Source organism: Ziziphus jujuba, chromosome 12 (assembly GCF_031755915.1).
Source record: "Ziziphus jujuba cultivar Dongzao chromosome 12, ASM3175591v1".
NCBI classification, from domain to species: Eukaryota; Viridiplantae; Streptophyta; class Magnoliopsida; order Rosales; family Rhamnaceae; genus Ziziphus; species Ziziphus jujuba.
In genome coordinates, this window is record NC_083390.1 from 22,694,897 (window position 1) to 22,709,516 (window position 14,620).

The window sequence follows — 14,620 nt, forward strand, 5'->3', positions numbered from 1 at the left end:
TAATTTTAGAGAAAATCACAGATAAAATATTTAAAATATTTTGGTTAGCTTCTAACGTTCAAGAAAAATCGAAATTTATTTTATTTTTATTTTATCATTTGGATTACCATTTGTTGTTTTTTTTTTTTTTAAAAAGACTTGCTATTTTTTATTTCCATTTCCCCCACCACCCATGGCGATTCACAGAATTCTACGGCGTAAGAAGTCCACAGTAGCAAAAAATCAAACATTTGGGAATCTCTAGAGTTAAAAACAAAAAATGGATAGAGAAGTTTGACAGCATACTGGTGGGGATTCTTTGTATATTTTATGAATAAGATTATTCCAATAAAAGTGGAATAACAGTTTGACATGTTACATACCTCTCCAAAAAAATTAAAAAATAAAAAAAATAAAAAAAGGGGTTTTCTCCTTTATTGTAATGTACAACTAATATGGAATATTCCATTTTGGAGATATATAATCCAAAACAACTTTATCACTTGAATCCAGGTAATTATATGGTTATTCATTTTAGGTTAAAAGCAAAATTAGTCATTTTTTTCCGTCATATATATATATATATATATATATATATTTATAGATGCGGTCTTTCCACAAAAAAAAAAAATAATAAATAAAAATAAAAAAATAAAGAGGAAAGGTAAAATGTAAATTCCATGACCATATGTACGGAAAATGAGATATCCTGCTTAAGGTTTTTCAGAGTGTGAATTTAGTTTGTGTATTTAATAATTGCAGCTTGAAGGACTTAACTCATAGACAATTGGTTGATAATTAAGACAGTATTAATTTAATATTAAAACCAACTGGATCAACAATAATTCTCATCCAATAAATAATAAGATTATTGTTGATGGATGATGAGTAATTCTTCATGTGTAGAAACTATAAGTGGATGCATCAGTGACGATATTCCGCAAGCCACCAATTGTGGATGCCAACATTATGAACACTCCGATGTATATGCAAGTCTGCAAAACACATAATCATCATATTTATACACGTTATATTCACATATACATATCTACAATACATTTATATTTTGATAATATTTAATCTGAAAGTTTAGGTTAATACCCAGTTGATAAACCACTTTGTGCTGAATCGTTTTGGTTTCATAAGTATAAGCCAAATGATGCTAGGAAGCTGCAACAGGATCATGATACATATAAATTAGATACAATTAATTACATATATATATATATATATATACACACACAACAAATTCTTATCAAGTAATATTATAATAAATTTTCAAATTGCAACATTTAGGATTTATTTGGGTTTGTTCAACTGAATCCCAATATCTTTTATAATCAAATTTAAAATGTTGATCTAATTGGTCTTTAGCATAATGTTGATTATCAGATAACTTGAAATGCAAACGTTAAACTTACAAAATATGAAGTGGGAGCAAAACCAAAACCACCAAAGAAACCAAGAAGATCTCCAAAAAAGGGGAAGGTGACTCCAATGAATAATGTAAATGCTGCAAGATTAAGTGCAATTCAATAAATATTGATTAATATGTGGAAAATTAATCTGTCATATTGAAAAAAAAAAAAAAAGTATATATATAAATATATATACACACACACACATAATTAAGCAATTAAACAAAGATGGTGTTGGAATCTCACCAACGAAAGCTGATCGAGCAACGAGTCTAAGTACAATTCCAGGTGGGAAGTTTAATCTTTTTACCATCATCCTCTCCAACAAACCAAACACAGGCATAGCATATACCTGCATTCATACAATTTAATTTCTTCATTATTAGCATATGAAAAGTCAAAATTAATCAATAGAAGGCGAAAGTTTAGACTTTTGAGACTAGTAGCTAATGTAACTTAACAAATATATATAATTTTAATTATAAAATATACAAGATAATATAATTTGGAAGATATAAGTACCTGATAGCTGCCAATGACATGGATGACCACCATCAAGTTTGCAGAGGCAATGAGCCATTCAGGTCTTTTAAGATCCATAATAATATTATCACTAACATCTTGGCCAAACGCCCAATACCCAATAAATGCCACTGGGAAATAACATATTGCATTAATAAAATAAGCTCCCATTGCCCCTTTCCACATTGAAATTTTTGAAGGTTTCTCTGGTGTTGATGGAATTGTGGCCTGGATTTCCAGGGCCACTGCATGCCCAGCAAATGCAAAGGAAATTTGGCCCAATGAATTGAATACACGAAAAATGCTGTCTGCTACACTGGTATTTTTATATGCATAGCTCACATTGTCAACCTGACCTTTGCTTAAACAACCTGCCCATGCTATAGTTGAATAACTGCATGCAAATCACAGCTAGGATTAAGATAATGGGCCTTTTGGGGTTTTAATCAGAACGTCGGGAATTACTTATTTTTACGTATAAAATGCAAATTTATTAATAGCTAAAGTTGATAGTGCTTAAAATGCTGGTTATTTTTATTGCTTTTTGTTTAGTTTTTCTTCTAAATTCTAATAGGAGAACTTCCAAAATACGTATTATGTTCATAATAGACTCCAAGCTAACATTAACTTGCATGTATTATTCCTAAAGGTTGCAGGTTGCTTAAACTATCAGAAATTCAACAAAACTGCTGGGAAAAATTCATAAACTTTGGGTTTTATTAATTGGATCACTAACTTCAATAGTTCAACTAATTATGTTAGTTTAAGTCAGGGTTTTAGGAAGGGATGTGACAATTTGAAGCTCTATATATATTATACCCCTTTTCTTGGTATGAAGGTCTCTGGACCACCCTAATTTTGGCTTTTAGTAAATTCTGAACCTTAACCACCAACTCCTATTTTCTTAGTTTGTCCTTTTTTCATTTGGTAACTTATACAGGGTTTGGTTTGAAGCTCTCTGGACCACCCTAATTTTGGCTTTTAGTAAATTGTGAATCTTTACCACTAACTTCGATTTTCTTAGTTTGTCCTTCTTTTATTTGGTAGCTCATAAAGGAAAGAGAACGAAAGAATTAGAACAACCACCTTAGGGACATAACGGCTGCTGCAAGTGACACACCAGCAACAGAATTGAAGTTGGGAAGCTGTGAGAGGAAGAACTGCAGACCACCAAACATCAAAATCCAGTAGGATTGCCTGATTGGTGTACAACTGACACAGGCCAATTCCATGAATTTCTTTAGACACTTGCCACCAGTGACCATATACACAATATCACACCCAACCTGGACTATCAATTGCTGTGGAAGAACAATCCAAGGTCCCAGTTTTTCCCCAAAAGCATGTCGACCAAGGTCTATGTATCTATCAAACCGAGTCCCTGGAACACATTCATGAAGTTGGATCATCTGCCACATTGTGTTCAAGGTCATGCACCATGATATTACCAATACCATAATCCCTGGACCCCTGAAAATCATACAAACAGAGAAATTGTTTATATACATATATATATATATATATATATATACACATATATTTATACATGAATATGTTGTTATAAGCAGACCCAAATATATATATATATATATATATATATATATACATGAATATGTTGTTATAAGCTGACCCAACTGAGATATAGTTGGTTTGAGCAAAGTTATACACACGCACACACATATATATATATGTATAAATATATGTACCATCCCAAGTAGGCCATGGCATAAGGGAGGCTGAGGACGCCAGCGCCTATCATAGCAGTGACTGTATGAAAGGTGGAGTACCACCATTTGGCTCGGCGAGAGGCGTTTTCCTCCGTCCATTTGCTGTCTGAAACAACTTCTTGCTGCCAGAAAAACAGGGCAGTGAAAACACACAAATTAGAAAAACAGTGAAAACAAGAGTATAGGAAGGAAAGTTGGGGTGGCAAAGATCATGGGAATTTCTTCACCTTTAAAGGAGGAGAAGCAGCTGAAATCATTTTTTTCTCTAACTTTTGGTATAGACGAATGCAAAAGACAGTTTCAATGTGGATGTTCAATGATGATCATTATGTTTATAGGTACCCCATATAGTAGTTGGTGATGGTGAAGTGGTAGAAGGAATATGGTGGGAAAAGTGGGATATGTACATTTCTTAGCCCCACTTCTCCATTATATTTTTCTTGTTCCTCCTTTTGGGAATGTTTACTTATTGAAGATTCGTACCAACTTATTAGGAAGAAAATATAAAAAAGGCATGCTGTAAAAGTGGCAGATCAAGTGGCAAAATCCTTTTTCCATGTATGTGGCTAAAGGAACTTAAACTCCTATTGCTATTATAGATTGTAGAGGGTGATGTGTAAGGGTTAGAATAGGACTCTTGATTTCCTATATCGTGTATTGTTGGAAATTACTAATTCATTGGCAAGATTGTGGGTTACTGCAGTATTTTTCCAGGCCAAGGAATCAGAAAACTCCTTCGTGCAAAGAAAATGTAAGGCAATTTTTTTGTTTTTTGTAATTATTTTTCTTTATCTTTTTTAGAATCTTCTTGAATTGACCCAATGATGAGAAATGTTGTTGGTGGGTGAATTGGATCTATCTTGACATCAATGATTACAAAAGCAGTAGTTTTATAAAGAGAGTTTTAATTTTGAGGGGTAATGATTAAAGATAGAAGGTTGCTTCATATATTAAAGTTGGTGGGAGTGTTAGTCCTTCTCTTTTTATTTTTTGTGTCCCTATTGGCTTTGACGCCTCGATTGCTAGGAGCCCCATAACCATAAAATAATATAATCAAAAAATAAAAAAGTTTGAATTATCAAATTAATATTGTAAATGTTTCACTGAGATCAACGTCATCTTTACATCAGAGATAATGATGATGGGCATCACAACTATGTGGGCTTAGATTGAACCCACTCATCATAGAAATTATGTGGTAAAAAATGAAAGAGTTTAATTTCTGTTGGAAAAAAGAAAAGAAAAGAAAAGCCTGCTATGAAGATGATACTCAGATACTAGTACATTTATCTAATTGTACTGCTTCCACTTTTTTAATGGGTCTTATTCTGGGACAGGACTCTATGGTCGTAAGCACGAAACATGATTCTTATTAGCGCAAAAAAAATAATAACATAATAAAATAATTTAAAAAGGAAAATCAAGGATATGCATTGCGTGCCTTAGAGCATATAAATGCAAATTTGGCATTGCCATTTTCATAATTTGATATTGACATAAATTTATCAAGGGCAAATACTAATACAAATGCCAAATTTTACAATTCATATTCTAATGTCAAATGCTAAAAAAACAGTAATGTCAAATCTTAAATTTTACTAAACAGGAATAGGATTCACTTTTAATTATTTTTTACTAATTAAAAATAAAAATAATATTAATTAGTTTATTAAATAAAATAGGATACACGTACTTTATGAAAGTAGAGCCTGACTGCAAATTTTGCCACATGCAAATTTGATATCGAATTTGGCACAAAAATGATATTGTCGAAATTTGCCATTTATCATTGGTGAAGCAAAAAAGTGCTCCAATGCTGTAATTTGACAATGCAATGCCAAAATGGCACTCCAATAGAGATCTCTTAGATGTCACAACAAATTAGTCTTAGGGCATAAGTTTTATCCTCATTAAGCTGAAGTTGACCAATCTAATTAAGCTCCACTGCCCATGCCATCTATTTTTACACAGAGAGAAGAACAAGACTGTGAGCTGATCATATTCACAAAACAAACTTATCTGTGAATACAAAATTCTTACAGGATCTATATTTCTGATATAGAACTTTGCTATAACATTCACATCCTGTCCCTAATCTGACCAGTCCTCCAACTTGACAAGACAAAAAGACAGATGATTCTTCAAGGTTCTAAATAACGGCCAAACAATATTCTACATGATAACCTACTAACATTTCTAACTGGTATAAACTCTTATCAACTCATAAAGCCCCCTCCAGGCATGGTATTTGGTCCTTGTGATGAAACTTGTCCCTGTGAAACTAATTGTGACCGTCCGGGACCTTGAACATAAGTTTGACCCATCCCAGTCCCGACCATTTGTTGCTGCTGAGGAAGTTGTTGCTGTTGCTGCAGTTGTTGGAGCTGTGGAAGCTGCTGCTGTGTTTGCATCTGTGACAGCTGCTGCTGTTGTTGCTGAAGTTGCGGCATCTGTTGCTGTTGTGGCATTTGCTGAAGCGGTTGCTGCTGCTGCATCTGCTGAAGTGGTTGCTGCTGCTGTAGTTGGGGAAGCTGCTGTTGTTGTTGCAGCTGGGGATGCTGCTGCTGTTGCTGCAGCTGGGGATGTTGTTGTTGTTGTTGTTGTAGCTGTGGATGTTGCTGCTGTTGCATTTGTTGTTGTTGCTGCTGATTGGGTATTTGCGGCTTAAACACAACCATATCCTGAATACATAGAAAGTTTGGTTTAATATAATGGTCACTTCCAAGTAAAATTCTTAGAATTCTGACCCGTAACCTTAATTTAGAGCCTCCATTTAAAGGTCTTCATTGTAGCAGTTGCATTAGAAATGTGCAATGTTAAGTGAACCTTCAGAATCATAAGCATGATGAAAAAACTCTTTTTATGTGTCCCTAACAATAATTTTGCAACATACAGCCAACCTCTAATTTTGCAGTTGCTTTTAATAGGAAACATGAAATTTCGCTATGCAAAAAAGCATAGAGAACGATAACCATAAATATATTATGCCTTCTGTATAAAACCTTTTTTGTCCTTGGTTCACAATCGACTCACCCCAGGAAAAAGCATTCCAATCAAGCGGTAAGCTTTATCAGAAACAGATAGCAGCAGTGTTTGGGATGGTAACTGAATGACGGCACACTGAAAAAATGAAACGAGGAGAATCCATTATCAGCAGGTTCATAAGATGAAATACTTGATGATTTCATACTAAAATAGTGAGATAGAAATTAGAAAAAATGCAAACTAGTTTAGATTGCTGAACTTCAACTTCAAGCAACCAGGGTTCATGGTTCAAACCCCACTCTGTTGTTTAGCATTATTTAACAATAAAATTTGTATAAATAACTCAAATAAAAGAGTCTACTACAGCATTTGCAGGATCCAAACTAAGACAAGCAACTATGGCCTATGGCTCTGCTTTCACTTTGTATCATAGGTAGATGCCAATAGTTAAAGAACATTTCTAAGTCATAAGTGATAAGAAGGAAGGAAAAAAACACATATGTAAGGTCTATTATTATGGTAGAAACATTGAACGAAGCAAAAAGAAATCCTCTTGCTAAGCTGACAAAATTCTGGGTAGATAAAATGCGTTACAGTTCTGAAAAGCACTTTTATACCAAAGGAGAATCATAAAATGGATATTAATGATTAAGAAAATAGAATGTCATCTGTGTAAGGCGATGCAAACAGCAGCAGTGTACTGTAGCGCAAACCACACCTCACTACAGAAAGCAAAGAGTAACTCAAAATTCCATATAAAAAATTTCAACCAATAGGAATGCACATAATTATTACCAAAGGGCCTTAAATGCTTTGTAGATAGAAAATATAAGCAAAACATGAGTACTTGAATTTTTGCTCTTGGAAGTGTCATGGCATTTAACTAATCAATTCTGACACAAATTAATGGCTAAATGCATGCAGCAATATATCATCCCAAAAAAAGGGAAGAAATTAAAACCTACGGACAACTTACAAGCTTCTTTTCCTGCAACTGGCCAAGAAAACCATGCTGATTCATTGCCCGGAAAACTAGAAAATCTGCCTTCCCCACATATTGCCTAATATTTAATACAATGATAATAAAGCTTAATTAGATCAACAACAACAGGCAGATATCTAAAGTCTTTGCAAAGACAAACAAACAGAAATACAAGAAAATTTTAGTGCACAGAAATTACTTGTTATTCATGTGGTCCTGTGATATAAGTCTAACTATTTGCATTATCGGGGGCCAGTTTGCTGCAAGCCTGAGATGTGCAGAAAGCATAGATGCCAGTAAATACCACTTTGAAGGATATAATGACCACAATAAAGACAAATGCACTCTGATCAAGAATTTAACAAGCAAAAATATTCTATTACAAGACAGTTTTCCTTTAATAAAAAACTTGAGAGGGAGGAAAAGTGCATCAGTTAAGACTAAGACATGAGTTACGTTGAAATAGCTCAAACTTGCAAAGCATAACGAAAAAAAAAAAAAATTCTATAAAGAGCAAACGAGGGTAATAATCCAGAACCTCAATTTGACTAGTTTTCTATCAACAGAACAAAGTGTTTCAGCATTTAAAAATTTTCAAATGACAAAATCCTTGACCATGGATAAGATTCCCAGTCTTATATTACCATTATAATAGTAATTATTATTATTATTATTATAATTTCCTTCAAAGTGAACACAAAACTCCCTATACTTACGTCTCAGAAGCTGAAGCACTCCTGTATCCCTGTCAAAGATAAAAACAAAGCATAAGTTTGCATTAAATAGCATACAAAAGATGATATGAATTGGTTCACAAAGAGAGATGAACCAAATACCAATAAACCTGATTATGGTGACATTACACATTACAACAAAGTCAAATGAAGAGGTAAAAGCAAAGTGCCAGTGTCACTCAATTTTGAAATATTTGTTCTTTTACAGAAATAGAAGGTTATTACAAAACCAATAAGGGAAAAAACCCTACATATACAAGAGCAGACCTGAAGAAAGGAAATCAAAAGTCGAAACAAAATTTAAAAAGAAGGAATGGTTATTAAAAATTTTAAAGGTAATGCAACATACCTCCAGTCTGGTGATAAAAACAGGTTGCCCTTGTCTCTGCCCAGATAAATTTCCCTGCATGTATTTGATGTTCCAAGTAGAAGTAATTGAGAATTACTCAAGAAACAGCAACTCAAAGCATCATTTGCATAAAATGGAAGAAAATTTACTTTTAATAAATGAAATATTCAGGATTAGATGATAATAACTAAACAACCATCAGCATATATTGTAAGAGAATACACGGATGAATCTGTACACTCATGCCATTAGCAGTTTCAACATTCAACTCCGATTTTCAAATATTAATGGACTTACCTCCCAAACTTTCACATATTTGGATTGAGCTGGACCTGGTTGCACAGCACTAGATGCTTGCTGTGACAATGGAATATTTGCTGCTGAGTTATTGTTCACACCAAGTGACTGCACCCCAGATTGTACTTGTTGAGACATTCCTGGAGTAGGAATCATTGTGCCAGTTCCAGAAGAGGGAACTGTTGGACCAAGGCCATTCATCATGTTCTGATTCATGCCAATTCCACTTTGTACCATTTGAGCTCCCGAGAGATTTGTTTGGCTCATGCCAGGTACAGACTGACCCATACTAACACTCCCTTGAACATTATTCATCGGTTGAGAGATTCCAATGTTTGAATTTGCAGACACATTAGAAGTAGCTGAAGTGAATGGACCAAGACCCGAGTTTTGTGCAACCTGTGAAAGGGTCCCAGTTTGAGCAGCAGGCATTGAAGATGTCATGCCACTAGATATCATGTTTGACACATGCATAGCCATCGGAGTTTGACCCATAGGTTGGAGCCCCATAGAAGTTCCCCCTGTTAGCGCTGCATTGTTCATGACTTGACGTGCTTGAGAGAGATTGTTCAGGATGTTCACATTTGCAGGAGCAGGAGCCACAGAACGTAATGGCTGTGAAACACCACTCACTATAGGTTTCAAATCTGGCCCATTATCATTATTTGTGATCATCTCTTGCGGAGCAGAAGATGGTGAAGAAGTCTGCAAGCTTGGAACTCCTTGGGAAGCAGGACGTGCAACAGATGGAAGGTGTGAAAAACTGGGTCCAGAAACCATAGGACCTACAGTGCTTGGCTCCTGAAACAACATAGTGTAAGTTTATGAGTACATATGTGAATCGAAGCAGTAAAATTATAATGGAAACAGCATTCATCTAGCTGGATCACAATAAGAAAATTATGTTAATCTTACAACTTTCACAATTGCAGGAGGGATATTTCCAACAGAAATTGGCTGCCTGTTCATAATAGGTCCATTCACTAAAAATAAAAGGAAAAATGAAAAATTGTAAGTCTTCAACCAAACAGAATAATCATCTAACAACATATAAAAATAAAAAATAAAAAAAATCAAGAATTAACTATAGACAATCATGATTATCCAACCAATAATGCCGACCTTAGTTGATTGAACCAGGTAAAAATGCAGTCATTTTTATCATTAATGCAAGTATATACCAAGATCTAGGTTTCGCCAACTAGCATTTAAAAGAAGAAAACTTCCTTGATGAAGCAAAGTTTCTGAGGTAGATTACTTTCCTTTCACTTTCTAATAGATTTCTTACAATGATGTCATTCATAAAGAACAATGGAATCAAGTACAAACTATTGATACTTTAGCATGCATAATTTTCAACCAGCAGAATTGTGATAGTGCATTAATTATCGAAACTGAAACATTAAAGAAAATGGAAAAACACAATATTTTTGAAGAATGGAAAGTATATTAGACAGTCTTACTATAAATTATAAATACTAGCATTTATTATATCTTGAACAGGATCTACCTTCCTAAATTCCGTGACAAACTTTTTAAAATTTCACACAGTAAATTGCATCATTACAACTCCTTAATGCTATGGTAGAATATGTAGAGGATGAGAGGATGTTACTATTACGATTATCAATGCCTCCGGTAACATGGCAAAAATCATTATGCCAAGTATCAGATTACCATGGAAGAAGTATATCATGCAGCTTTATATATAATTACAAAATTTAAAGCCTCTTGACAGGTTGAAAATGGTGTACAGTGAAATTATGGATCACTGAATTACTTTTATCTGTGCCAGGAAAATTCTTGTTTATTCATGCTTCTCAGGGGATTAAAAAAGAAAGAAACATTATGTAATTATATATATATATATATATATATGAAACATTGGTTGCATAAAGAACCTGATGGCAGGGATGTTGGAGGTGGTCCTGTGACAGATGGAACAGAAGCTATGTCCATCTTCACAGGACTTTGATTTGATGTCAAACTTGTGACTCCAGGACGACTTAAAGCAGCACGGGCCTCCAAAAAATGCTCTGAAATTAGAACAAGAAAATGAGGATTTTTCACATTGTCAACTGGCGGATCAGCTGCTCTAGGATTGCGCTTTCCCTGCATTGACAAAGTAAAACAGTCAATAGTATGCCCAGCTTCCAGCTAGGAACCATTGTCCTAGAAAATAAATAATGTCCTTGCATTATAATATACTTTGCAGAAGTTTATTTTATCTACCTTTATTGCCCGTAATTTTATAAATTAGTGAGCACATTCATGTGAGCACAATAATACTGAAATAGCTACAAATTTGTTCATAATCATTATCAATTAATTTTGAGTCAAGACATGTTAGATGCTCAATTTGGAAAGCCATAAAAAAAGAAAAGAAAAGTGAGGAATTGTATTAAATTGTCATCATTACCGCATTGTATATTGCTCTAAGTTTAGGAAGTTGCTTTGGACAAATAACAGACAGAGAAACTGAGCACTGCACGGAAAACAATGAACACATAGCTGTTGGTGTCCAACTTGTGTAAAAATGACCACGGACAGAGTATGAAAATCAAGATTACAAAGTACCAAAGCAAATGATTTAGCAATCGTCTCAGCGTCAGATAGTCGATTTTCTGTTGGGGCATCAATATTTTCACTTTGCTCCAAGTTTTGCATTTGTGGTCGAAATACTGGTGTGGACAAGGGATGAGGATTGCTAGCAGAAACAAGAATACAATGCCTTTGATAATCCACACTTTGTTGACTTTGGTTTCCATTTTGAGCACTAGGAAACATCTGGGTTGTTCATCAAGAATAGAGGGAAAGGAAAGGAAAGAGAAAGAGAGATTAGAGAAAACAAATCAGAAATCTGGAAAGGGCTAGAAAAATGAAAATGATTTAAAAAACTTAAAATATCAAAATCAAGGAAATTATGCCAAAGACCAAAGCAGCAAACCATTAAAGCTTCTGAAAGCCCTTCTGCAATTGCAGCATCACTAAAACCACCACCAGAAAAGGGTATTGCTGAAAGCCATTGTAAAAAAATTTCAATGTCTCTAGTCCAACCACTCCGTTGGACTAGGCAACCTGCAAAATAAAACAAAAGAGCAGGATAAGATTCTCAGCAAGTCAGCTAGTATCATACAAATATGTGAAAAAATATTTTCCAACTTTTCGGTATCATATATCGTACCACACTAACTCCACTTTCCAGCCTCACTAAGTCTTCATATTAAGGATATGTGAAAAATTTAGAAAAAGCTGCCAACGCTAGCTAAGTTTCCAATGTGAAGTTAAAAAATTTAGGAAAGGAGCTAACTGAAAGAAGTTTAAAACTTTAAGGGAAGTTAATCACAAAATTAACCCTGACTTCTGACTGAAAGTCAATAGTAAAATTCATTAGACAAAAATTTGAATTCCAACTATAGATTTCAATATAATTTGACCAATGTCGATACCAAGGTTCAAATGAATGTTTATTGGCAATACATATAGTAGAAGAGAGGGGCTGACTATAAGCAACAGAGTGTCATGTTTTGCTCCCAAAAATGTATTATTAACATTAGAATGCAACAAAACATTAACAACAAAGATGTTTATTTGGGAAAGGGGGGGAAGAAGAATAAGGAATGTGCATACCACAATATGATCCATGGGTATTGAATGTAACCAGGGACAGCTCAATACTGGAATTAGGCGACTTCTGTAATTTAAAAAAAGAATTTTAATAATAGCAAAACTAATATATAAACCAGTTGAATGATAGCAAGCTTAAAGCTAAATTACAAGTAACGTACAAAATTACCAATAACACATGGACATTTAGAAGAAGACAGACGCATTTCACTCTAAATGAAAAAGCTATGAAACTGAAAGAATGTCTCTTTCAAATATATCATTATAAAACTGCACGTGGATTAAAGCTTGTATTATTGTATACCGAACTTATCACAAATACTTTTGAAAAAGTCTCTTTATTCTCCCTTTTAAAACCCAAGTTCGTTTCGTAAATCAAAATGTTTCTGACAATAACTTCTCAATATTTTTGTTCAGCAGTTCTCAGATGCAGTTAATAGAGTATATATAGAATCCAGACAAATGATGAACCAAGTACATCATAGTTAATGCAATATTCTTTGCCGAGGAATTAAATACAATGAGCATCACATGGCATATGTTTCTGCTTCATTCTCAACCACAGACTATAATTATTATTCCTAAATCTATAAGTAAGAGAATTTTAGGAGTATGAAATAGAGATTAGGAAAATAGTCATGGCCGAAATACGCATACCTGCCCTATCATGTCATTTCCACCCAAACATCTGCATCAAGACAATAATATATAAAAAACAAGAATATAGTATTAGTGATAACTTTCAATTAGTTAATCATTTCAACATTTAAATGACAAAAATTAACATGTATAGAATAATAAATGTTCAGAGCTTTACAACTACAGGTAAACAGCATGCTGTAGAACATGGAAACCCTTCTAGTCCTGCAGCATCATCAAGTCATGGTCTAAATCAACAAACATCATGGAGTCTACTTTTCTCCCAAAATCTTTTTATGAAGCATGGTTACTTTTACTCTTCTAATCAATGAGTACGGCAAAGAAATAAACTTTGGATATGAATTGAACCCACTTATCAATTTACATACATGACTAAAGACAATTTCAATTCTTCGATCGAACTGGATCAAACTCCATCCACACACTGTACAATCACCATTGAAGTTTTAAATAAAATGAATTTCCAGATGGTTTTTACTTTTAAGGTTTCGTTGTATGCCAACAAATTCAAAAACATTAACCATGAAGAATTAAAAATTTAAAAAAAAAAAAAATCTTTAAAAGCCAAAACATTGAAGATTCACAATTATATCGAATTCTACGGCATGAGACACCGTTTCTCCTTAGAAAACCAAGAAATGAAAGTCCACAATTCTAGCAATAAAAATATTTAAAAAAAAAATTGAAAAAAATCTAAGATTAAATTTTTAAGGGGAAAAAAAAAAAAAAAGAATAAGAATAAAATTGCATAAGAAAGAGAGAAATTCAGGTATAGGAGTAGAAGGCAGGGAAGAGACGTAAAAGACCTGATGATCTTCTCGAGGTAATCAGAAAGAATGGTTTGCCAATAAGGTCCCATGGCCGCGGTGCCTTCAACGGCGACGATGAGCTGCTTCTCCGTCATTGCACCGGCGACGGAGGAGTCAACCTGGAGGCCGTTAACGAGTAGCAGCAGCGATAAAAAATAATCAGAAAAGGGGGAAGTTTGGCCGGAATTTGAAGGAGAATCGTGCCAGGTCAGGTCCACTTCACCGGTTGAGGTTGTGCTTGTCTCCTACTACTTGACTCCTGGTCCTGCAAAGCAAAACCAAACACGGTGGTGGGTCGGTTTTTATACGAGTCTTTCGGTCTGGAAAACTCTCTCTGTAAACGCTATGTTTGGTTTGCTGCTTTCAGATTCCCCAGCCAATGCCTCCGGTGGCCTATTAAACGCTGCGTTATGGTTTTCATTTCTATTCATGTATTATATTCGACAATTTTTTTTTTAATTTATTAATTTGTGTATTTATTTATTTTTATTTTTTCCTTTCCCTCATAAGAATAGATAGTGTTTATGTATT

General features: G+C 34.1%; 2 protein-coding genes across 3 annotated transcripts; both read right to left on the minus strand.

The window, feature by feature from the left end:
- Nucleotides 1–639: 639 nt before the first annotated feature.
- On the minus strand, nucleotides 640–4,397 carry LOC107429497 (lysine histidine transporter-like 6). Its single transcript, XM_016040192.4, has 8 exons — nucleotides 3,874–4,397; nucleotides 3,626–3,768; nucleotides 3,006–3,389; nucleotides 1,920–2,313; nucleotides 1,644–1,749; nucleotides 1,401–1,492; nucleotides 1,081–1,149; nucleotides 640–974 (listed from the first exon to the last, which is right to left on the minus strand). Exons 1-8 carry the CDS (start codon nucleotides 3,901–3,903, stop codon nucleotides 876–878), a joined length of 1,317 nt encoding a protein of 438 aa, XP_015895678.2. The 5' UTR covers nucleotides 3,904–4,397; the 3' UTR covers nucleotides 640–875.
- A 1,225-nt stretch (nucleotides 4,398–5,622) lies between these two features.
- Nucleotides 5,623–14,524, minus strand: LOC107429514 (mediator of RNA polymerase II transcription subunit 25). Of its 2 annotated transcripts, XM_025078071.3 has the most exons (16): nucleotides 14,087–14,524; nucleotides 13,438–13,484; nucleotides 13,278–13,308; nucleotides 12,624–12,687; nucleotides 11,941–12,071; nucleotides 11,571–11,780; nucleotides 11,413–11,478; nucleotides 10,895–11,105; nucleotides 9,909–9,976; nucleotides 8,994–9,794; nucleotides 8,697–8,750; nucleotides 8,330–8,358; nucleotides 7,813–7,881; nucleotides 7,608–7,692; nucleotides 6,680–6,766; nucleotides 5,623–6,327 (listed from the first exon to the last, which is right to left on the minus strand). In XM_025078071.3, exons 3-16 carry the CDS (start codon nucleotides 13,287–13,289, stop codon nucleotides 5,863–5,865), a joined length of 2,352 nt encoding a protein of 783 aa, XP_024933839.3. In that variant the 5' UTR covers nucleotides 13,290–13,308; nucleotides 13,438–13,484; nucleotides 14,087–14,524; the 3' UTR covers nucleotides 5,623–5,862. The 2 variants fall into 2 exon arrangements, with proteins under 2 accessions (XP_024933839.3, XP_015895700.3); XM_016040214.4 differs by lacking the exon at nucleotides 13,438–13,484 and having other exon boundaries at nucleotides 14,087–14,523.
- Nucleotides 14,525–14,620: the final 96 nt, after the last annotated feature.